This window comes from Coturnix japonica, chromosome 2 (assembly GCF_054131305.1).
Source record: "Coturnix japonica strain WE chromosome 2, WE-NBRP24, whole genome shotgun sequence".
NCBI lineage: Eukaryota > Metazoa > Chordata > Aves > Galliformes > Phasianidae > Coturnix > Coturnix japonica.
This window is the reverse complement of record NC_140664.1, coordinates 87,917,475-87,942,471: the sequence shown is the minus strand read 5'-3', so window position 1 is coordinate 87,942,471 and position 24,997 is coordinate 87,917,475. Positions and strand designations below refer to the sequence as shown.

The 24,997-nt window shown below is 40.0% G+C and overlaps 1 protein-coding gene across 5 annotated transcripts in view; it reads left to right on the top strand.

Moving 5' to 3' along the window:
• Window positions 1–6,077: 6,077 nt before the first annotated feature.
• The window catches only part of ADCY2 (adenylate cyclase 2), a 200,500-nt gene continuing 181,580 nt past the window's right edge, over window positions 6,078–24,997 (top strand). For all 5 annotated transcript variants that reach the window (XR_014942851.1, XR_014942852.1, XM_085537920.1 and 2 more), the window contains exons 1-2: window positions 6,078–6,362; window positions 22,364–22,561. Coding sequence is in view for 3 of the 5 variants with exons in the window: in XM_085537920.1 (XP_085394046.1) it covers window positions 6,138–6,362; window positions 22,364–22,561 (423 nt within the window). In the remaining 2 variants the exon portion in view is untranslated. The remainder of the gene's footprint in view (window positions 6,363–22,363; window positions 22,562–24,997) is intronic.

Sequence of the window (24,997 nt, the reverse complement as noted above, 5' to 3'; positions counted from 1 at the left end):
TTCCTAGAGTATTCTGTCCTCAGTTTAAGCAAAACAGTAACTGATGATCATCAAATAAATAGTTGGATAACTGTAAAAACCTGTGCCCAGACTGACTTTCATAAAACAAAGAATACTAGAAAACTAAAAATAGGAAATGTTTCATTTATGAAAAATCCTAGCTGTTCAGAATCTTATTTCATCAATTGATTCTGAGGTTTTTAAAAGGTCTCATGGAAGTCTTGAAAGTAGCACATATATACTTTTGCTTATTTCAAAGAATTTTCAGAATTGAGATCATATCTTGACATTTGAAAGATTAACTTCCACAGTCATTTCCTGCTAAGTTCCTTTAAAATAACAGTGACAGCTACTGAGGGGAAAAAAATAAACCATTACAGAAGTTTCCAAAAGCAGATATTTAGATAAATATGAACAATTTCTTAGATATGACTGTGGATCCACACATTTATTTACTCTTGCCAGTCATTTTTATCTAGATTTATATGTTTTTGTCCAGTAGTGAGGGTTAACCAGAGTAACCTGAATAGGTTAGTAAAACTCATGTAATGGACAGATTTGATTATTGCAATAACTTTTGAAGGGCTGGATAGTTACAGATTTCCTTTAGATGCACTCTTGGCTGTAGCAAAAAATGAGATTAAAGAACCATCTAATTGAATATCCCATTTCTTATTAAAAAAAAAAAAAAAAAAAGCTTACCCCTTCAAAAGCAATATTATGATCTAGTGAAAGATGTAGGAAACCCACTGTTTATATTTAATCTGCCTTTCATATTTTTGTTTCATCTCTGTGTCTGCTTCCTTGCATTGACATTAGTCATGAAACAATAGGATCAGTATTTCTCACAACATATGTTGTTATTGGTAGTTATCAGAAGTATTTTGACAACCATTTAAAAACAAATCAATTTCATCACCCTGTTAAATTCTTGTTCCTAACAGCCTCCTGTGATGGTGCTTGCAGATTAGCTAGAGGCTGTGTGAAAGAACATCTCACTTAGTAATTATGAATTTCATTCAATTTATTGCAATTTTATAATTTTATTTTTTTCAAGATAAAATGTAAGATTCTAAGCAGTCTTTCTGAAGTATTCATGATGCACATTACGTGCAGCTACTGTGTGCCCTCTTATGTGTTTTGTCTCTGTGGACTATAGTCATAAATACTTGCTAAGCAGAGGAAACTCTTCTTTGTCTTGGATTACCTGTGTTCTGAAGAATCTGTCTCTAGCTCTGCAATATTCTTTACAAGATAAGTAGCATAACATAGCTCAAGACAGAGCTGTATGATCAATAAAAGGCATTATTATATTTTCTGAATTATTCATCCCCCTATTCTTTATGCATTCTAATACTGTTAGAGTGTTGGGACTGTTACTGTATATTGAACAGGTCTTTTCTGTCCTGCCAATAGTACTGGTTTTGAATTTATTCAGCTGGAATTTTGTAAGCTACTTGAGCCATTCCAAATTTCTCAGGAGTGTTATTCCTTTGCTTCCTCCTTCCCTAGATCTCCTCACTGAAAGCAGATGTTATTTCAGCAAGTAGTTGACTTCCTAAAGAACACTACTACTTTTGCACATGTGTTCAAGTGCAAACTGTCCTGGTAGAAGGAAACATAAATGGGAGGTCAGTGTCTTGAAAGTGGAAAGGGGTGACATAGTTCATACTTTGGAAAATAAGTCAAATTTTAACTGTGAGTATAAAAAACAGCATGATCAAAATAAGAAGGGTCAAGTTACAAGAGATATAACTAGAATGTGCTTATGGATAATTTTATATTCACTCCCTTCTTGAAACATACTGTGGAGTTAGCTGACCCACTATTCATCTGATAGCTGATACTAAAACACCTAAAATACTAATCTATTTTTTGCTCCAATCTTGAATAAAAAGATTATCTATGGCTAGATGACCAATGTAAGTACCATCTGTGATGAAATGGGGAAGATCAGAGAATACTGTGCTATCTTCTGATCATTTGGATCTCAAGAAATTTCTTTGGTAACTCCAGACCTTATGAGAAATTACTCTTAAAATTGTACGGAGAATGAGTGAGGACCAAAATTAGATACCAGATGTGAAGAGGAGGAAGGAGAAAACTAAAAGTAGACAGGGAATTACAGATCAGCCAGAATGTAATTCACAACAGTGTTGAAAAACTCAAAGCATTATTTATCTTTATAAAAATGAAGTTTCATCAAGTTCCAGATGTGTGAAATCAAACATATTTCCGTAGCAAATTCTGACATCGTTTTTTGAGGAATAAAACACAGCTGATGTTATAATGCTAGGAAGAGCAAGTCCTAACAACCAAACTCAATAACATCAATTGAGAAGAAAAATCCAGTAAAAAATAGAAGTCTTCAATATTAATCAGTAAGAAAAAATTGTGTACCCTTGATGGAAAATTAATGTTGTCAGGTCCAGCGCTGATTTGATATTCCTCAGTTTCAAGGTCATAAGGAAAGCCAGGATCCTTGCACCAAGTTTAAGCCTAGAGCTGTGGACAACCCAGATGTACTGAGGCACAATTGTCATTGCAGGGATGGCTCAAAGGCTGGTGTTCCCAGGGTGAAGCAAGGCTTGTTGACCTGTCTTTGGCCATGCTGCCACAGACAACTTGTGGAAGCACAGGTGGCCAAGTTCCATGTGCTGTCCTGTTGTCAGGGCCTCTTGTAAGGTAATCCAGTGTCCCATGTAGGAGAAAACAATAGGGATGGGAAAATGAAGGATGGGAGTGATGCAGGTTTACAAAGTTTTAACTGAGCCTTGGAGGCAAAGAGAGATATGCAGGGAACAAAAGTGTCTCCTGCATCTCATGTTCCTATTTTGCTCTCTGCCTAGGACCTTTCACGGATCCCTTGACTCTGGTAACAAGATGCAATGTTGCAGTCACAATGTAGCTGGGGCTAGAAGGGAGTTCTGGAGATAGTCTAGGTGGAAGCTATCTAGGATAATCTGCTGCTGTAAAGAGTACTGCCTCTGACATGTGTTTGCTTAGACAAGCAGCTGTGGCCCTCAAAATTTTGTTCTGTGTTGCTCTGCTTTTACAGAGGGATACAGCAAATGCTTTGACACCAGATGGTCAAAAAGTAAAATCTTCAATGTTGCTGAAGACCCAATAAATACACAGTGGATAGTTTATATGTCAATTGTTTATTTGTCAATTTGTTTATTATGTCAATTGATTGACAATGCTATGAACTAGGTTTGTTATTTTACTCTTTTGGAGAAATAAGGGGAAATACTGTGCAATATTGCACTTCAGTTATTTTCTGAAAGTCATTTGCTCTTTAACCCTGGACGTAAATTCACTGCACCTTCGTTTTCCCTGAGGCACATCTACTTTCAGTTAGAGCCTGGTAAGTATGCAGACGGTAGGCTACCTAGGGAAATTGGTCTTTAAAAACATATGGCATTTCAACTTCAACAATGTCAGAATTATCATTTGACTGTAATGACGTTCATTTAATTAAATGCAACCTGAAATAAAAAAGTTAATATGCAATTTAAACAGTAGAGCATTCAAATTAGAAGGTCAACTTCTGTGTGGATTTAGGTACTATGACATTTTTAATTACACTGCTGATGTACAGAATGCTGCAGTCTTTAATTACATACCAACATGGTATTCGTATGCAGAACCTGTTTCTTTAACTATAGATATGCGCTAAGGATTACTAGGAGTTCTAGATATTAATGTGTGTGATCCCAGCTGGAGTTTGAAGAATGAACTGAAAGATGCCGGTTTCAAGTGCAGGGAGGGAAAGTAGGTGAGTGGGTCCATCAGGTGGAACAGAAGACAAAGTCGAATAAAAAGTAACTCAGTGCTTCATCTAGTGCAGCTGTTGAAGCACCTGACGTCGAGTCTTTCAGAATCTGAGACTGATTTATGCTGAGCTTATTTTTCTGAAAAGGAACAAGATACCACTAGGAAACCTTTGGGTTAATTAAGTTTTTTTTGCTGTGGAATTATAAGTTTATTTCCTAAGAAACTGCATGAGACTAATATAATGAGAAATTAGTTGTTACAGGCATGAGATATTAATAACCAGACATTACAAAGAAAGAAACACCAAAACAGACAAATGACATCATCATCATTATCAAATCCTTGGAAAGGCTTTTTCTGTTCAAGTTCAGAGAGGTAGAAAGTAGTGGAAAGCTACCAGAGCAGAATCAGCTTGAGGAAGAAAGACAAGCAGTACCGTCATTTGCATGAGCATATTGTGTAAGCTTCAAGTACTTTTCACATGGAAAATAGAAAATGTTTTATTTTTCCCATTCTGATTTTTTTACACTTTTGTGAGTCCGTGCAAAATCATGTAATTATTCTTGTATTTAAAAGAAGCATGTGTAATATATTGGTCTTCCCACCCGTGAGAGACTGACACTCAGAAGCCTCCAAATCCCAAATATTGTGCTCTGCTTTTAAAAGAAGTTTTATGTTGTGATTTTGGTTTGTCTTTTGGTACATATTTTTTAACCTCCCCTTGCTTATCCCACTAGATGTGTGTATGTGACAGTGAGGGTGGCCAACTCCACAATTTCTGAAGTGACTGCAAGTAAAGCTTTTTCATGTTGCAAAAATTCTCACACCCACCTCTACTAACTCCTTCCCGGCAATTAATTCTGCCAGAATGTTCTCCCCACATAAATTTATGTTCATCCTTCAATCTTATCACTGCTGCTCTTGAGAATCGTTCCCCCTCTCTTTCCCAATACAGTGGGCGCAGTTGGAACTTCTTTCTACTTCTTCCTCAGCTGTTCCTGCTGCCCAGCCATGCATCACAGAACAGAGCTCCTCTACTTTCACTCTTCTGCCTTCCAGCAGCTGGAGGGAATGGGACAAGGAAGGTCAGACCTCATCCTTGTCTCAAACCCCAGGAGACTAGGAAGTGTCTTGACAGGGTCTAAGAGCTTTATATAACATAGATTTCTCTGTTTTCTTACAAAGCTACTTGATGTACAGCTTATTCCACGTGAAGATGTGAACATGCCAGAGGGGGAAGGTAGCATCAGGTCTTAATGGAGAAATTTCAGTCCCTAACCATTCTAGCTACCTTCCTTCTCTCCTACCTGGCTTGGCATCAGCCATGGTTAGCTCATGGTTGGCTCTAAATCTCTCATCTATGACCACTGATAACAGCCTGTTTTACACTTTCAGTTGTGTTATATCGCTCCGTGTCCGTCTTGCTGTTGGCTTTTACTTCTGTCACCAGGAGCCACGCTAGTGGCACTGGGTCCCAGCAATGTCCCTGTCACAGTGGTGTCTTCCTCTCACTGTCGAGCTGAGGCAGGATTGTATCCCGTGGGAGGTTTTAAAAAAAGAGGAGAATTTCTCATTCAGAAGGCAGTGAGGCGCTGGCACAGCTGCCCATAGAAGCTGTGGTGCCCCATCCCTGGAGGCACATGGGGCCAGGTTATATGGGGCACTGGGCAGCTGAGCTGCTGGGGGGCAGCCCTGTCCATGGGATGGGGCTGGGTGGGCTTTGAGGTTTCTTTGAACTCAAGCTGCTCTGTGATGATTTGTGTTGTGGTTAGAGGTGTCAGTTGGGTTGGGGAAAGAGAACTGCTTCTGTGTGAGCACCAAACTTTAGCTGGTAAACGCTATGCACGATGGACAGGAAACTTTGGGGACGATACTGCAGTTTGTTCTGAGTGCTTTCTTTGTTAGGAGTAACCAAGTCCTTCAGAACAGGGCAAGGGGCCACACTTAAAGGCGGGGAAAAAGTATCTTGTTGCTTCAACATCGAATTTTGACAAAAATCGAGGTACGGCTTTAAACCAAACATTCATCCTCGTGGAAAGGGATCTCGTGGAACACACCTCGGCCGGTAGGAACCACATCAGACATCCTTCCCCGCACATCTCCCATCACGCTGAGGGAACACATGGGCAGCGCGCCTCTCCCCCCCTGCCCGGAGCAGCGGGCGCGGCATGTGCGCGGGGAGGCGCTTCCCGGCGGTGCCCAGCCCCGGGCCGGCAGCGCGGGGCCGCGGCCGCCCTCCCGCCCGCCGCACCATGCCGCCGCGGCTCCTCCTCTCCGCCTCCCGCACGGGAGCGCGCCCCGTTCTCCTCCCCGGCTGCCTGCAGCAGCGGCGGCGCTGAGGGAGTTGCGCGGGTTCTCCGATGTGGCGAGAAGCGATGATGGGGAGGAGGAGACGCCGTTACCTGCTGGAGCGGGCAGAGCAGGCGGGAGGCTGCGGGGCGGGCGGCGAGCAGTCCCGCTCCCGGGACTGGCTCTACGAGTCCTACTATTGCATGAGCCAGCAGCACCCGCTCATCGTCTTCCTACTCCTCATCGTGATGGGCGCCTGCCTGGCCCTGCTCGCCGTCTTCTTCGCCTCCGGGCTGGTAAGAGACGTGCCGGGAACGGGACGGAGCGCGGAGCCGCTGCGGGGCGAAGTTGACGGCGGCAGCGGGGACCCCCCGGGCAAAGTTGGGCGCCCGCTGCGCGCGGGCGGGGCTGGAGGCGAAGGGAGCTGGAGGGAGCGGCGGGCGCTCCGAGTTTAATTCGCTTAATTCGCTGGCTCTGCTTCCTTCCAGCTGGCAGAGCGGCCAGCTGACCTTCTGCTTTTGTTGGCGGGGTTTAAATTTTCTCCCCAAAATAGGGGTAGTCACGTTTGGACGGCAAGCGGGCAGCTGCCCGTTCTTTTCTTAAGACCCTCCTCGCATTGATACAGTTATCCGGCGTTTGACCCATTTTCTCGAGGGAGCTTTCGGGGCTCGCTGCTTTCCCTGCTCGGGGAGCCGCTGACTGCCGGCATCGCGGATCTCGCCCTGCGAGTCGGGCCGCTCTGCCCTTGTGCCGAGCGAGGCTGCAGAGGGCAGTAACATTCTTGCTCCTCACGGAGTTTTGCTGCCGGTAGTGATTTAGGGGCTGCCTGCACGGCCGTAAGCTTCGGAAGTAGCGAACGGAGATTTGAGGGGTCTCGGGTTTTGTCTTTTCTTATTCCAGTTTAGGTCTTCTGGGGAGCTTGATGTTTGTTGAATATAGCTAACGGTCTGTAGGAGCGAGGACAAGTAGGTCAGGTACAGCCCGCTGCCTCTCCTAGAGGCATTACACATAATACTGCTTGAACAGACAGAGAATCATAGAATCATAGAATCACAAGGTTGGAAAGCCCCGCTTTCCTGCTCGTTGTGACCTAACTTTTGTCATGCAATCTGAAGAAAGTGGTTGTAGGACTTGCTACACTTAGAGTTAACTGTCGACTTATTTCCTCCAGGTATTTGTCTTGATGCTTTCACTGCTTTCTTTTATAAATGCTATTCCAACTAAGTGCAGAACAGGTGTAAAACAGCTCAGGTGAAGCCAGTAATAACGGTGGTGTCTCCTTATTCAGTTGCTTTGTGCTTAGATGTTTTAGCTGTGGAGCTCTGTGTACCCAAATGCAAATTAAACAGTGTTTAATTAAAGTGCATTGACCTGGAGACTTGTGCATCAGGGCTGGAGGGACCAGCGATGTCAGTGGGAGCGCGTCCAGGCTGAGGCATGGGCAGATGTGAGAGGTATGCAGTGCTACCTTCAGCCAAGGCAGCAAAACTTGGGTTTGACAGCTCTTAGCACTGAGTTTCATCTTTTTTGGTCATGACACAACCTGCAGCTTGTTGTCACAAGTTACTCCTGCTGTTTTTTCATAATTCCATTTCTCAAAGTAAGTCATTCATAGTAACAGCGCTGGCATGACACTGGTTCAGAGGACTAACTGAAAGTTATGGAAACAAAACGAAGAGCTGACTGCATCTTGCCACGCGCAGTGCTACAGAAAGAGTGAATTTTATAGTTCAGTCTGCATTTGGAATTCCAGACATACCGGAAAAGGAAAAAAAAAGTGCTTTTAGTACCTTTTTCCTGAGTCTTTATCTTCCTGTGGCTCACGACTGAGAGGGTGAGTGGAGTGAGAGGTGGGGTTGGTCCTTAAAGTTTCCATTCAGTAGATGAGAGCGACTCTAGGCGCAGAGAGAGCTTGTCTGTGCTGACTTTCAGCCGCAGGATGTTGGGCAAAATCTCTTGGAGGTCTGCCCAGTTGTTCACCTAAAAGCTTTTTATTATAGTCAAGCTCTAGTTGCGTTTGGGATTGAAAATATTTCTGAAGGTTTTAGTTCTGTTTCTCCTGCATGTGGCTGAAGAACGCTCTTTTTGTACAGCTGTGGAACCGTGGTTGAAGTTTTTGTGCCTGATAATATGCAAGTGTCAAGCAGTTTACAAGCATCTGAGCTTGGAGAGCCAATGCTGCTATCCTTGTCTTTATTTTGCACATATTTGTATGCATGTATGCAATTGCTTTGACAGAATATTTACTTCTGTAAAGGAGGCACAATGGAAGTGAGAGGGAATAGTTCTGTGAAGGTCTGTGCCGTGCATTTGAAGCTAAAGGAAATCTTTCTCAACAGTTGTTTCCTTTAGATTTCGTACAAAGCAATGGAGATTTTGCTGAAAATTACTTAAGCCTGTTGTGGAAACAAAATTCCCAAGTGACTCACTGCAACACTTGATTCATGTTTCTCACTTTTATTTCAAAACACAGCTTAGGATGCAAAACGTGGGTTCGGACGTTGTTAGGAAGAAGTGGATATACATGAAAGATGAACCAGTTTTATGTTCTAGGCTTTCTTATGAGAAGTTGAGCCCAATGGAAGTGAGAGGTTTTCCTTCCACTCCATTTTTAATTCAGTTGTTAAAATAGATCACAGTGACATCTGACTTTGTTTCCTCCTCACCTAAATAAATAAATAAATAGTGTCTGCTTAACTACTTCCAAACAGAGCCAACCACACTGGGAGGCATCCCACTTATTCAGCTCTTTCAACCTGCCAGAATACCAGCTGTAGTCTTCCCGGTTTCAGATGAAAAATTTATAAAAGCTGTTGCAAAATTACAGTAAACAAGATTACTTACAAAGCGTGCCTGGAAATGAGATTACTTTTCTTTCAGGCAGCGTGACTGCTGTTGCTGCTGAGACTGGTTTCTTGGGAGATTTTTGGTTTTGTTTGTTTCAGGAAAATAATGTGATTTTGACCTTTGGGATTAAGCACTCTATCTCCTCACACACTCGATACGAGACTCCCAGAGTCTACCTGTAAGATGACCATTCAAAGCGTGGAGCTTTGCATAATGTAATGATCGTATCAGCCTTTGAATTCCCTGTGTCAGAGTATCCTCAGCATTTCTCGGTACCTGGCGTGAATGGAAATCTGGCAAAATGAAATCAGGCTTCCATGTTTAGCTGCTTTAATCGATAGAGAGTAAATTGTTTTCCCAAATCTGTGAATGCCTTCCAGTGCTTAGAAATGCCAGACGTCATGTTCATTTTCTGTCTGGTTATTGTCTTGCTCTTTTAATAATATAATGTGTAGGGCAAACTCATTATTTTCCTCCCTCTTTCTTTTTAGTACTAAAAACATCTCACCATTTTTAGTGGTATCTAGAACAGCTATGTCTCTGGTCAAAACAGATCCATGATACCTGCAATTTATAGAAAAAAAGATTAAACTAATATTTTTGATAACACCTAATGTAAAATATCAGCATATATGAAATATCTGCTGCTGTGATGTTTTGTTTCTTATGCAGTTAAACAAAACTCTGACTGAAAACAGGGTTGATGCCCAAATTGTACAGTTTATTAGAATGCTGTATCTTTCACATATGTAGTTCATGTATGTATTATATATTTTCTAGACATAAAGACTGTACTCTGCTGAAGATATAGTCTTCAGTAAAAACAGTCCCATGGTATGTGAATCACTTAGCTCTGCTAAGGACCTTGTGGTTTAGGTTCAGTGAGACCCAAGTCTGTCAAGACTTTATTTCCGCTTTCCCAAAATTCAAGGACCACCAATCTACTGTGAGATACATATCTCTTTCAGTCTGGTCAGTGGTCTTTTCTGAAACACTGCAAGCCTGACCTCAGTAGGTCTGTACCCTTATCTGCCTTAAGAATTCTTGCTGCTACAGGTGACTCTGTGAAGCTCTTAAGATGTTGTCGTTGATGTGCTGTGGAGCTGGAAGATACCAGTGGTCAAGTGAAGCATGTGTTGAGCAAACAGTACTTTCATGATGTGACACTGGGATGCATTCCCTCATTTCAAGCACTATAAAGTCACTTATTGTTAGCTGCTTAATTGTTGTCTCTGAGGTGGAGTTATTACCTGTCTTCCAAACCAGTTGCACAGAAAGAAGAGGCACAGAAGAATCCTGTGAACATCTCAGGCGAGTGCCTTTTTTGGGCCCATGATTAGAATGACAACAAATCCTCCCTTCCTGTGATGAGCCTAAAAGAAATCCTTGTACTTTTGGCAAAATCTGGCCAATCAGCTGAACCTAGAACTCTTCCAGATTGCCGCAATCAGAATTTCATCCTAAAATAAAGGGGAAAATGTCTTCAAGTCCATGTGGAAAACACAGCTTAAAATAGCAGAAAGGAGAGACATGTTCATTCTCATCACAGTGTCTCAAGTGATGAGGGTGTCTGCAGATGGACATTTGCTGCACGATTCTGGTAATGTCCTTGTTAGTACTTTGGATCTACAAATTCATTCCTCCACACCAACAGGTCATCGCAGTGGTGCTGTGGTGATGTTATATCCCTGTTAATGAAGTGCTTTGTTATAACTAATTGTATAGAGTAATGCAGCTGTGTTGTAGGTTCATTTGTAATGCAAATTTCAGGAAATCTTTTAGGATCAGCCCTGTATAATTTACAGCACATTTGGTTCAAGAGCAACAACGGTCTTCTCCAAATCCAAGAATACACAAGGCTTGGAATTCTTGCAGACTAAAAGTGAGCCAAAGCATCTGCTATACTGCTTTCAAACCCCAGCGTATCCATTCCTATGAAAAAGGAAACTAAGGCACAGAAAAGGTAATGAAGGAGCAAAATCCACATGAGTTGAAGATCAAGCTGAAGGGAGACTGTTTGTGTGCTTGTTGTGCCCACAAGGTATGCTATCTTGTCTTAATTTAAGCTCTTACTAATGCCCCTATCAAGATGAAGAACTCAAAGCAAAAATTTTGTTATTTATGATGTCTTCTCTTTCAATAATTCCAGCTGTGAGCTTACAGTTCTGCTTGAAAGTCTGCTATATGTTGAACTGTTCTGTGAGGGGATCCCATGTTTCATTTTTTTTTTTTTTTTCTTCTTGTCTTTAGGCATCATAAAATCACAGTATATTTTTCCAGGTATCGCTGCTGGCTGTCTGATGCAGACTCATGATTTGTCCTCCCTGCCAGTTGTTTTCTCCAATAATATCTTTGTATGACTTTTGTAGTCAGTATTATCTCTTGAATCAGGCCCATAAATGTTGATGCTGCTTCCTGTCTGAGTCAAGATTTACCTTGCTTTGTGTCTGGCTTAGTTCCTCAGTACTATATCAGCCTGGGCACTTGTTTCATTTGTTAATGACACTCCCAGTACATCTGTGATTGCTTTTAATGTTGCTAAAAGCTTGTCTCATTTGCCAGTCCCTAACCAGCCATCCAGATAATGAGGTGCCTGTGGCAACTTCTCTTCACCTAGCTTTGTGTCATCCTTCATGTTGAATAACCTGAATGCTGAGTAAGAGCTGGGTAAAAATATGGGTGTGGTTACACTGGCACCACAGTGAGCCTTGACCTGTAAGTTTACCAGGTGAAAGCTTTGTGGATACTCTATCAATGGAAAGCTGATTTAGGTCACCAGCTGTGACTCAAGCCATGGATCCACAACTCCTAATCATTAGTGCAGCTGACACAAGTGACAGCAGATAAACTGGCTACAGCTGCTGTTTCCTGAGGTGCAGTGGGAATTAGGTGGTGATTTTCTGCTGTCTTTATCAGCATCGAGCCAGGTGTGTTGATACACAAATCATCTATGGCAATTTCATGGTGGATTTGCCATGAACCAGTGAATATCTGGTTATCTTGCTTAAACATTTTTAAAATTGTTTTCAAGTTCCTTGTCATGGATGAAGCTATCTGACTTGTTTGTAGGAGTCCTAAAACTCTCAGAAAAGTAAATCAGTTTCTTTGGTGGAGCTGTCATGAAGTCTCTCAGAGAAATAAGCTAGACATGCCAGTTGCAATGTTTCTGCTGTGGATGAGAGTACTTCTTGCTATAATGATAGCAGTCACTGGATTCATCCAGGTTGTGTGGAACATCACTTCAAGCTGATGGCAGCATGGACTTTTAATACAAGTAGAAGTTGTCTGCAAATCTCTGGAGTGGCTGGGCATGGGAACAACTGCAGCTGAGCACCCTTAATCTTTCATTCTGTGCCTCAATTCCCAGCAATAACCTGGTGGTGATCCCAGTTGCTGAAACAATGGCTTCTACACATTTTAGTAAGAACTGAGTCGGCTCAAGCCGTATTGATATGTTAATAGGGGAATCTGTCAATTAATCAAACTTGTTTTTAGGGTTCTGGACCATGAAATCAGCGAGTCAGCTGAATTCTATTCCCCTTTCCCTCACCTTTTTTTTCCTTGGAAAATTCTCCCTTGATCCTCCTAAAAGGAACACCTCTACACATTTTCTGCTCCAGGTGTTTTGTTTTTATTTTTATAATACCCTGACACTAAACTTTGTTTAGACTGTTCTGAAGGGTCAAGAGGCCACTGAACTGTCTTTGTGGAGGGGTATGAGGCAGTATCTGCGCTTATCCTCCCTGTTGTCTCTTTCTCCAACCTGTATCAAAACATTTACTTAGTCTTTTTCTCTAACCAGAACTCTCTTGTTCTTAGTGATCTTTGCATAATGTATATGTCGTTTCTGGCGAGTCCAGGCAGGCATTTGAGAGAAGCAGAGGAAGCAGCCCTCAGATCTGGCCTCTCTGTATCTGCTCCTTCCACCATCTGTAGTCCTAGTTCTAAGGTTTGTTTGATCCAGGAGGTGTGCTCTGAAGTGCTGGAGCAGCGGCTCCTGGTTCAACTTTCAGGGTTTGACAGGCATATGAGAGAGTGGGGTATGTTCTTAAGGGAGTAAACTTTAAGAACTTTTTCTGTCATAAAGATAGCCGTGTTTAGGAAGTAATTGCCCAACCTTTGGAAAAGCTTGAAAAGTAATTACACAATGACAGTTGTGTGACTTCTCAATATTAAAACTATTTTTCATGTGACCTTTTAATGCTGATATGTAAAAGCTGTGGAATATTCTTGCAAAATGTGTTTTAAAAGACCCAACAGAGAAATAAGCCTAAGCCTACCTTTTTCTTTATTAAACAAACCTGAAAATATGCACTGTTTTCTCTTGTGTTGAAACTCATATGCTTCATGGTTGAGATTCTGTGATCCTTAGTTTTAAACAATTCCAATCTTGGCATTTATTCTTGATTAAGTCCAGATTCTCAGGCTACCAGTTTGGGACTAAAGTGGGAAGGGCATGCTGCCCTTTAGCTTCAGTTTGACAGTGACTATCCAAATACAGCTGTCATTACTGAATAGCTCAGAGAAGTGAACCAGTATGCCAGAATTTCCAAGTTCTGTGGGTCTACAAGGATGTGAGGAAGGGCATAACTTCACTTACGGTATGTGCTACAGTACAGTTAAGCTGGGAAACATGTCTTTGAGTCCCGTGAAGTAATGTATTACCCTAGAGATTCAGCCAGTGTAACTCTTTCAACTATGTTACATTGTGAATAAATTTCACTATAAAACATACCGTTTGTATAAAAACATTCACCTTCACCTATCCATGTTTTTGGATTTTGCATAAATAACAGTATGCATTGGAGAGTTCCTTTAAGTTTGTTTTGATAGTAAAGATAGTAAGGGTTTCGAGAACATCTCAAAAGATGTTTTAAATAAGTTATTAAAACTAAGTTATTAAGCCACATTTTTGAAGATTCAGAATCAATACGTGCAGAAATAAAGCATGCAAGGAAGATATGTTGATCACTACACTTACTTTAGGAAAAGTCTGAGTGATGTGCATAGACACCAATTAGCCCTAGAGCCAGAAATAATTGCTTTCATGAAAATACAAACTTTTACTCACTTTGCTGCTTATTGCCTCAGCTCTCTTCTGTGAGGTACACTTGAGGGAGTAAAACATAATTAACTGTCATTACTCTCTGGGATGTGGCTTATCTTCTGTGCTTGCCGGAGTCATTGTGTAGGCCAATTTTATAAGCACAGGCTGCAGCCACCAGTAATTGTGTCTTGTTTTTCACAGGCTAGTAAATGAGTTAGGGTAGAAAGCAACTTTTGATTATCCTTAGCCTCAGAGAAGATAGAGGTGGTGCAAGGTGACTGAAAGGCATGATGGTCCAGTTCAAGTTCCCTGGCCCCTCTGGAGGCCCTTTGAAGCCCAGCTTATTAAATAAAAAGTTGTAAGCACCGACAGATTGCTTATGGTGTAGTTAACAGGATGAGAGATTATGAATCAGTGAAAAGAGAGAAAACTGCCAATGTGATAAGAGAGAATTGGAAAAAAAAAAATAATAAAGAGGAAAAGCTGCTTACCTTTGGGTTTGGGTGCAGGACATATTTATCTGTATAAAATACATAAGTGTCAGGCTCTGCTTCTAATAATTATGTATCTGATCGTGATAGGCGTCTGTTCTGTATTCCAATCCATGTAGGAGAGGTCTTAGGCTTCTGGTATTCTTTGTCTATGTATTTACATACAAGTGGTTGACACTCCTTGTTGGTCTGGATGGACACTACCTTTAAAAATCATAAGAGCTGTTTCAATGGACAGCTATGTTTGCTCCATGCAGAGAGAAGATAAATTGAAAGCAAACATTATTCCAATATCTGTCCACTGTGCTGCAGCTTTGACCCTCGCAAACATATCTTTTTAGTTCTTTTGTATTCATTTTGGAGTGGTGGCTGTGGGAGGACCAGAACTGCTGGTGGTATTCAGGATTCACTGAATAGCATTATGATGTTCTCACTTGTTTATTCTACTAACGTTCTGGGCTTTGGGTTGTTTTTTAACTGCTTGTGAGCACAGAAGTGATGTTTTCATGGGCCTTCCTATTAGACGTGCCAAATATCTCAGTTTCAAAATGTTAACAGTCAACCAAGGGCTGGTTATAATGTATACAGAATTATACTTGGGCACTTTTGTGTGAGGGGTACGTTTGTACAGTTTTCAGCTCTTTCTTCCATAAATCCAGTTGGCCTGATTTTGTTTTTTCTTTTATTCTGTGTTTGTAATTTTTATTTATTTATTTATTTTTGCCTGTAAAACTCAACACTTTAGTTTGAGACAGACCCTTTGATGTGTGATGTATTCTGCAATGAGGACAAGCCCATGATGCACACAGAACTGCTACAGTTTGATCTCTCCGTTCTTTTTAACACCTGGATCATCTGTTTGCTTGTGTCTTTTCAGCAGACTTCCCACTCCTGATTAAGGTTTAAAATGAACTTGCTACTTATTTTCACTCTGTGAAAAATGATATCTCAGATTCTTTTATTGGCCTATATTATTGTGTTTCTGGCTTTGCTTTGATCTTTCTCAAGTTATTTTGAGGAAATGATTGGCTTTTGGTCTGAGCATCTGATTTTTATAGCCACCTATGAAGATTTTAATCTGTAAACTTCTTGCTCTGCCTTTTAGCTTTTGTGTTCAGATACTGTTTGTTCTTCACTTCTTCACTGTTACAAGGCAGCTTCTCAACAGTAACATTTTATGATCCCAGCTCTTCCTTCTTCTTGAGATCAGATGAGTGCTTTCTCTTTCTTTGTGTGAATGTCTTGTTGTTATTGATGTTTGTTTTTCCGCCTCTTCCATGAGCCAGACCTAAACAACAGTCATAGCTTCTGTCTGCTGATGTGATCCTTAGCCAGTCTAGCTGAGAGTCACTGAGTATGCTGTTACCTGTTGTGTTTTCTTACTTGGCAGTCTGTCTTTACCTCAGTATTTATAAAATCTCATATAGTTTCCATCCTGATTGGATATTAGTCTTCTAGGTGATATATTTCAATAAACCTCTGCTGTCCAGCCTACTGTTTGGATTCATAGGGACTTAATGTTATTTATTGATTCTCCTAGATTATTAATTGAATTTTAGCTTTCTTCACTTCCCATTGGAGTATGACTTACTGTCTTTTCTTTACACTTTCTATCTGGAGCAGCAATATTCTACTGAATGTCTTTTTTCTACCAAGTTTTCAGTAGGACTGTTATGTAAATAATGCCGTTTAACAACAGGCATTTTATTTCTTCTGTGTCTTTCTTAGGCTTTTAGTGTTTATACAGAAATGTGTATACTTTCACATGGTTGTTTCATTTCTTTGCAAACTTTAGAAAGAGAATCTGCCTCTTACGGATTTTTTTTGCTATTTCTCTCTTGTGTAAGTTTAATAAACTTCTGTCCTTCTCCGTAACTGGGAATTATAGGTCTCCATTATGTTATTGCTTGTCTTAAATCATGTAGAATCATAGAATCACCAAGGTTGGAAAGGACCTCCGAGGTCATCTCGTCACACATACCACCAGTGTTTCCCCACTGAACCGTTTCCCTCAGTACAACATCTAAATGTTTCTTGAATGCCTCTAGGGATGGTGACTCAACCACCTACCTGGGCAGCCTGTTCCAGTGCCTGACCACTCTTTTGGAGAAGAAACTTCTAATGTACTGTGTCCTTGTAACCTCTTCAGTTTGAATGATTTCCTATGACCTTTGAAGTGCCAGCAAAACTCATTCTTTTCTGGTTTAGGTTAAATTTAGCTACCTACAAGATTCCTTGAGTTCTTCAAATTGCCATTTAAATTAATTTTTTTTAGCTGCTTATTGAACCTAGGCTTGTCAACCTAATTTCTTTTAGAAGCACTGATGAGAGAGCTACTACAGTTGTTTTTCTCCACTAGTGGCCAATACTTTGCTTCTCCTAGACCTCATTTAAGGGCTGACTGCCCCTGGGAAGGCTTTCTTTCTGGAGACTGCTCCTCTTGGAGTTTTTCCTGCGAGTCTAAGCAGGTGAGCATTTTTTGTCTTGTTTCTGATTATCCCTTTCTAATTATGCCACTCTATTTTTGTTCGTTATATGGAGGTCTGATGTTTTTGTGTTAAGCAGAGAAGCCTGTGATCTCTGGTAATTTAGATTCTGTGTTTCTGATCATCATTGATACCACACTGAAGTAGATGAGCTTCTCTCGTTCCTATCAGACAAACTAGGAAAAAATTGGGTTTAGCTGCTTTGTACTGAGCAAGGGAAAAGGTGAACAGCAACCCTACGTGGCTAAACTCACTAAGAACCCACTGGCCAAAAGCACTTGATACTGTAGTCAATAACACAGGTGATCACAGGGGTGTTCCCAGGACCTAAGTGGTTGGTCATTTTATTATCACAGTTATTGTCCTTGTGCTAACTGGGACAGATGGTGTAAAAACAAAGAATACTTCTTGTTCATTTCACGAGTATTGTTACATTGATGCAAAATACCGAGCTTCTCATATGGGGGGATTTTATAGCACACAGTTCACTATTTGGAAGTTTGAGGAAATATTCAAGGTGGTCAAAGCATCACTTGAGGGATCTGAATGAATTGTTATACTGATGATGTCCCAGAATTACTAATAAATAGAAAGTGATCTAGAATATGGTCATGAATCCAGAACTGTTTCCTGCAGGTTACATATACGTGTGTGCAGCAGTTTAGAAGCTGTAATGACAATCTAAATTTCACTGTGCATGTGATGTGCAGATTGCTGTTCTCATTGCTGGCAGGCGAGTAGTCAAACATCACTGTCTGCTAACAGCAGGTGCAGACTGTGCTTCTGACTCATTAATAGGGAAGTGAATTTCTCAAGACAATAATCTCTGTGAAGAAACTGGATGTTGAGCCTGATGTTGTTACCATTGATCTACCAAGTCAAAGAGGGAATGCTGAATCAGAGGGAGAAATCTCTTGGTGAAAATCAAGCTCTTTGTCAACATAAAAGTCAGGACAGTTTGATTAAAAAGTACAGTTCAATTAATTTGTTGCTAATGTCCATGAACATGCTGCAGAAAGCTCAACAAGAGATTAATCAACTAAAATATAAAGGCACATGAGAAAGCTTCTAACCAGGAGGGGAAGAAAGAAGTATGAGCAACGCTTTGATTTATGAAAGATAAAAGTAGATGTGAAAGGCAGAGGAGTTTTTCTTAGTTTGTAGGTCTGGAAAATACCACACAGACTTGGAAATGGCATCTGGCTTTAAAGGCAAATCATTGTTTCTGGAGTGAAGATGGTTTCAAAGTGATGAAATTGATGGAAAAAATTTCTGAGGTGGTCAGTCAAAACTTTTCAATTGTCCTAAATGATGAGATTCTAAATGAAGCTGTACAGCTTCTTGGCTGGGAGCGCTGGTGTCTCTCAGTAATGACACAGCATATGACATGCTGCAGTTGGCTGTAAGCAAGTTCACTAAAATAGAAAAATACGGGTTAAAAGTTACAAGCACCCAGAAGATTTTTGTGTCTTCATCTTTGGAGAGAACTATTTCTTGAGGTGTTAGAGAACTGAAATGCTGTGTACTTCTTTGAAGAGAAAGGTGATGACATCTTCTGAAAATCATTGTAGTTCTCATTCTCACAAGACTTGGAAAAGATTTTTTGGGGAAAAAATTGCCAATTTTTGCTACAGAGGTAACGGAACAGATTCCTTCAGTCAGCCTGATTAAATGAAGATGTCCTACTTTGTTGAGAAGGTGGGTGAGCTAATGGTCCTTCAGGCCAATTCTTTTTTTTTTTTTTTAAATGCTCAACACTTTTTACAGTATTTATATGAAATCTTATTTAGCTTCGATGTTTGAAGAACACTGCTCACTTTTAAAAAAATACATATTCTCATTTAGAAGTATTTCACTGATCTCAGCAAAAAGTGATTTTAGTAATGATTTAGTATAGTAAATGGCTTGAGTTAATTCTGATTAAGCATGTGGTATTTCAGATCTCGGCAGGGGTCTGCTGCGTGTAGACTGGTGTCAAATTCCATTAGATGACAAGAATAAAGGAAAAAGCGCCAAAAGAATGAGAGATGATGGGAGGGGATTTTATGCTGAGACTGTTATTGTAAATGCTTGTTTGTTCATTTTTATAGGGTACTTTATCTAGCTGTGTGGCTTATATAAAAGAATGAATTGCTCTACAGCAGCTCTGCTGTTTAAAATTAAATGGAAGGAACACTGTTATGTGGAAAGGGAAGGAACAGGATGAGGAATGAGAGAAGGTTGTAGCTTTTGGAAAGATTAGTGGAAGTGATTCTTCAGATTTTAGAGATGATAACAATATTTTTACATACTTACTTGTACATACTTATGGGGGTTAGAACAATTTCTAACTGTAGACTTTTATATTTCTTCAGTGATTAAAAGGCAGCAAGATAGCAAACGCTCAGAAAGATAGAGCTGTCAGGCAAGATCCATGTACTGTAGGCCTAACCGTTATGTTTGAAAGTGTCATGCTGATAGTTTTAATTCCATTACCTCTGGTATATTTTAGTTTCTGTGAGTAGTAATAAAAAAGAAGGAAAGTGTTTTGTATAAGGTTCTTTTTCCATCCTTGGGAAACAGAACATTTAATTGTTGGGAATTGTCCTTGTACCTACTGTCATCTTCTATCTTGCTAAACACACTGGTGATTGCAAACACTGATCGGGATGTTCCAAGCTCTGAATGTTCTCCTCTTTGAATGTTTCACTTCCTTAGTGTAATAGAAAAATACTGTTGAAAGTAATTTTGAGAATAAAATTTCATGTCAGGCAGCCTGCCGCTTGGCCTAAAACTAGCATGTATTTTACAGGCAGTATTAGGAAAAGTCTCCTGTATGTGTTGAGGCTTTCTGGAACGGGTTAAAGTTGCAGGTAATTATTTCCTCATACATATACTTAAATTGCCTACAGCTTACTACATTCTATCATAAATTTATCTTTTACTTTAGATAAAAAATGTGTATAGTGAGATGTAAATACCTTAGGCTTCTTGGAAGCTGTGGCTTTGGAGTCAGGTCAGTTTGGTGAAGTCCCACTGAAGCCAGGGAGGCTGCTTTCATATACATGCAATGAGAAACTGATATACTGGAATCTTTTTATTTTTATTTTTTAACTGCATATATTTAAACCAAACCAAAACTTTCCAAGAGGCAATCAGTGAAGGGAGGAAAGTAGGAATGTATTTTACATTTAGTGATCCAAATGGCTCATCCACGTGTTGAGGTTTGTTTACACTTAAAAAAATAAATAAAAATTATTTTGGCTGATTAGCTTGTAATTTGAAACAAAATTTTGATAGATTGATCTAATGAGAGAATATATGCAAGTAAATATGTAACTGTGTATGTGTACATGTGCTGTAAACTGGAAGCTGAATGTTATTCACTTGTTATAAAGTGAGATCATCCTAGAAAGCAGTATGTACCCATGGATGACTGAAATGGAGAAGCATATTGTCAAATTCGTGGTAGCTCATTAATACCACTGTAACAATCAATTAATTTGATGTTATCAAATTTGACATTATTTAAGTCCCTGTTTCCTGAATCTTGTCTTTCTTCAGGATTATGTGGGTTCCTCTTTGTGCCTGCAACCTTCACTGTATGACAGACAATGCTGTAATGTCCCACCCATAAGGGAGGAAAGGAGTGACGTTGTCCTGTCCATGGGGAGGGGTCTCACTTCTCAGTGTGTAGCAGGAGCTTTGCAATCCCACCTGGAAGTGCATAATGGAAGCAATTTAATTAAATGCTTTTGATGCAATTTGGACTGAAATTGATCATGATGTTCACTGAAACATGCTTCAGGGGTGGGGATGAACAAAACCCCATTTATTATGGAGTCGTAAACAAAAGAAGAAAAGGTAGCTTAAATGTGTTGTTTTAAGGATGAGAAAGGCAAGTGTTAGTTCTGAAAAGTGCTACTGTCTTTCTCTTTGGCTTTGTGGTGATAGCTGAGGGTACAGAAAAGATTACCCTCAGTCTGCCCTGCCTGATCAGAAGGAGGCTCTCATAGCTGTGTTTCCACTGGTTTCCAGCAGCCGGGGAGTTTGTCACTCTGCTCTAGAAGCCATATGGCTGACAGCTAATGGCATGGGCCATATGGTGTATCAGCTAATGAGCTTGGCAGAAAGTCGATCAGCTCCTGTCCTGTCAAAGTCCAGAGTCTGGTGCTCGAGGTTTGGTTATATGTATGCCTGAGCTCGTGGCTCCTGCTTGGTGTGGTGCTGGCCAGAGGTGTGGGCATGCTTGTGGCAGCAGGTGAGCATGCTGGAAGCAGTTGACAAGCATAGAAGTGTGTGGAGCATGCGTGATAAAGTCACGAACAATAGGGGAAGAACGTGAAAAAATGCTACAGCACGTGTCTCTTATAGACACCGGGTTGCGTAGTTTGTCTTTTATGAAGAAAAAGAGAGAAACATCATAAAACTGGAGGAAAATAATTGCATCAGTGTTGAAAAATGATCAAATAGGTGCTTTCAGATTGTCCCCATGATTTCACCAATGGGAGAAATGGAGGTAAAGCATTCCTGCATACAGTGTGCCTTGTGGAGGTTGTTATACTGCTGCAGCGATAGCATTTGGGGCCTGCTTTTGCAGTCCTTTTTTTGTGGAAAAATTGCTGCTAGAACTAAAAGCTGCCTGCCTGAATGAACAGCACCTTTGATATAGAGCTGTTGTACTTCAATCAGGGATACTTTTGAACAAATACAGTAATAAATACTTTTTTAATGCTTCTATCACTAGATGATTTAAACATGTTAGTGTAGTAACTTTTATACAGGTTCTGTAAATAAATTTAGATTTATTCCAAATCTCTCTTTGAGGTATGTTCCAGCCATTACTCTGCATGTTACCTGCACATTTCAAAGTAAGCACTTGCTAGGAAAAAGATGGTGCATGTAATCTGTAACCCATTCATCCAACTGAATGCTTCAAACGGAAGCAAGATAGATAGTACCTGATAGATATCTCTGTCAAAAAAAATTATACTCTAATGGACTTAGGGATGGCATAGTCCATTTGGGAGGTGCATTCTTCAATTTAACCTGCAAACCATACTGGCTGCAGAGATCTTGTGAATTCAGGAGCAGAAAAGCTTGTACTGCTTTCTGCAGATTGGATTTGCCTTGTCTTTTAATTCACTTATTCCTTCACGCCTACCACATTACTGCTGTGTGAGTTTTTTTAGTCTACTTCAACTAATATATATCTCAATTTAACAAAAGAAGTATTAGGGTGGTTAATGGTTATTTGTGAAGTTAATCCAAATTACAGCTTCCTACATTGACGGAAATCCTGTTTTGATTCATATCACTTGACATTTGATTCGTATTCTCATGTCTTTCTGAAATATCTGTGCAGCATCAGTTAAGAGTATCTTATTTTTGTCTGACCTTTAAGTACATCAGTTTTTAACTTCCTTTTCATTTTCCTTTGTTTCCAGGAAATTGAAGACCACGTGGCATTTTTAATAACTGTTCCAACAGCTCTAGCAATTTTTTTTGCTATATTTATCCTTGTCTGCTTAGAGCCTGTCTTTAAGAAGCTGCTCCGTATATTTTCGCTGGTGGTCTGGGTATGTCTTGTTGCCATGGGATATCTCTTTATGTGTTTTGGAGGAATCATCTGTCCTTGGGACCAGGTAAGATTGTTATTAATTTTATTTTTACTGCCTGGATTTTCAAGAGCCATACCCTGCAAAAGTGTCAGCATTAACTTCTGTGGGACATCTCATGAAAAGTTTTTGTGACCAAGTGTTTCTGTGCTAAGATTTCGTGCACCAACTTCATAAGCAAAAAAAAGATGTATGTACCTTAAGGGTCTTGCTTTGATATTTTATGCTTTGGAAATCGAAAGCATTTTCTCAACATGGAAATGCTGTTGATGTAGTAAATACTGCAGATCTCCTTATAGGATGGAAAATACCTTTAAATATACAAACACATCCCCTGAAAATTCTGAGTTGAGTGCAAGTTCAGTATAAGATTTAAATTGCAATATTCTATCTGTGCTGCCTTCTGGGTCTTTATCTTGAATCAATTTCTCTGATTTTCTGTTTGAAATGCGCAAAGACTTATGCAAATATTGAACTTTAAGTATGCAACTTGTTCCTATAACATCCTTGATTCAAATGATTTAAATTGCTGATGTATGTTGATAATATTAGTTTTGGAGCCCTCACCTCTGTGACTGACTTCTGTATTGTTATTTTCTTGGAAGTTTCAGATATTAATTATCCATGACTCTGCTTTCCTGTTGTTTTTTTCTTTCTTGCTGTTTTTTCTCAGTAAGTATTTGGAACTATCAAACCAGGCCACACTTAAAAGTGTAATACTTTTTTTTCTAGATGCCCATTTCACCATGGGTGTCCCTGTATCTTTGTGATATCAAGGGTAGGTATTTCACTTGGTCTTAACTTTGCTGACTCATTTATTTATTGCCAGCTGTGAGACGTCATACAAAAGTATTTAAAGCTTTCAGGCTTAGATAGAGATATGTACTTAGCCATATTTTTAATATTATGTGGCGTGAAAGATGTCTAAAATGGATTCTGCTATTGCAGTCCTGTTGTTTTCTTTAGTCTGCTAAGGTGGTTTGTTCTACTGTGCTTATTTCTTAGGGAACCGTAGGCATTTTTGTAACATCATGGTGACTGGGTCAGCCATCCGCAGCAGGAAGGGCTGCAGAGCTCTTGGGAAAGACATGGTCCTTGAGCAGCTTGCCAGTGCACAAGGAATCAGATGCTTTGATCTGCTCCTTGGTTGGTGTGCAAGAGGTTCTTGGGAACAGGATATTTGAAAGCAAGCAGCTGTCTCACCTAGTGGACAGGGCTCTTCCAAATAGCTCTGACCCCACTGCCCATATCTGGCTTAACTGGAACATGCTTGTGTGTTCATCATCTGGCAGGAGAAGGACTGGGGTACAGCAGCCCTTAACCACTTCGAGAAGTTGCTGCCTTAGAATACTTTTTTTTTTTTTTTTTTTTTTTATTTTTCCCTTGGGGTGCTGTTTTGGTGATGGCTGTAGGTATGTTTTTATCTGGTGTCAGTTAAGACAGACTACAGAAATATGGAAATCTCTCTGGGAGCTTGACATCATACAGAGTAGGCTAATCCCAGGTTTGATGGGGGGGGGAGGGAAAGCAGCTGGTAGTACTGCTGTGCAGTCCTACAGTGTTGGTGTTTTGATTGCTTTGCATCAAGCATACGTGGCTCAATAATAGTTGTTCTCCCCTGTAATTATACATGAAAGCAAATCTGAAAAAAATCCTTCCTCAAAGGTGACTGACAGATTCTTTCTTTAAGGTTTACGTTTTGTGAAATTAAAACACTTTTTGCTTTGTTCATTAGGGTCTCTTTCTTGTTACTCTATGCTTCTTGTGAAAGAAAAGAAATTGATATCAAACTTAAATTAATTCTGTTTCAGATATATCCTTGTCACAATAACTAATTGGGAAATGATCAAAATGCTAACTTAAAAAAAACCAGTTCATGCACTAAAGTGCTTTCAGTTTTTATTTTTTTTCAAACTACAAGCTAAGTTTGTCTAGCAGGGTGTAAAAATACTCTTTCCAGCACATCCTTCATATCTTCCAAATCCCGATCTTGTAAAAAAAGATGGAATTTCTTAATTGTACCGGTAAACAGTTGAAAGATAAATTTACCCCATACCGTCGTTTAGAGAAAGAATGTGTTTTTCTTTCACATGCGTACAAAACTTTTCCCTTTGAAAGACACCGCTGCATCCTTTAGGTTGTGGCTTGATGATTTTTATATTCCTTTCGGCTGTTTTTATGTGCTAAATGCTAATTTTTTCTGTTGTTGGAGGAACCTCAGGTGTGAACTTTTGCAGCTTTTGTTTACAATAAAAGCACCACTTCAGAGAGAGTATTTTTGTTATGAATTCAATATATATTTAATGTGGAGCAGCTCCCTCTGTGCCTGCAGGCACATAGCTCAAATAACTTCCATGAAAAATGGAGAATTGAAAATGAAGCGGGCTGGTCAGTGCTGGTGTTTTTTGTGTTAGTCCTGTGGGCTGATATGAAATAAGTGCAAATCATAATTGGTTTCAGCTT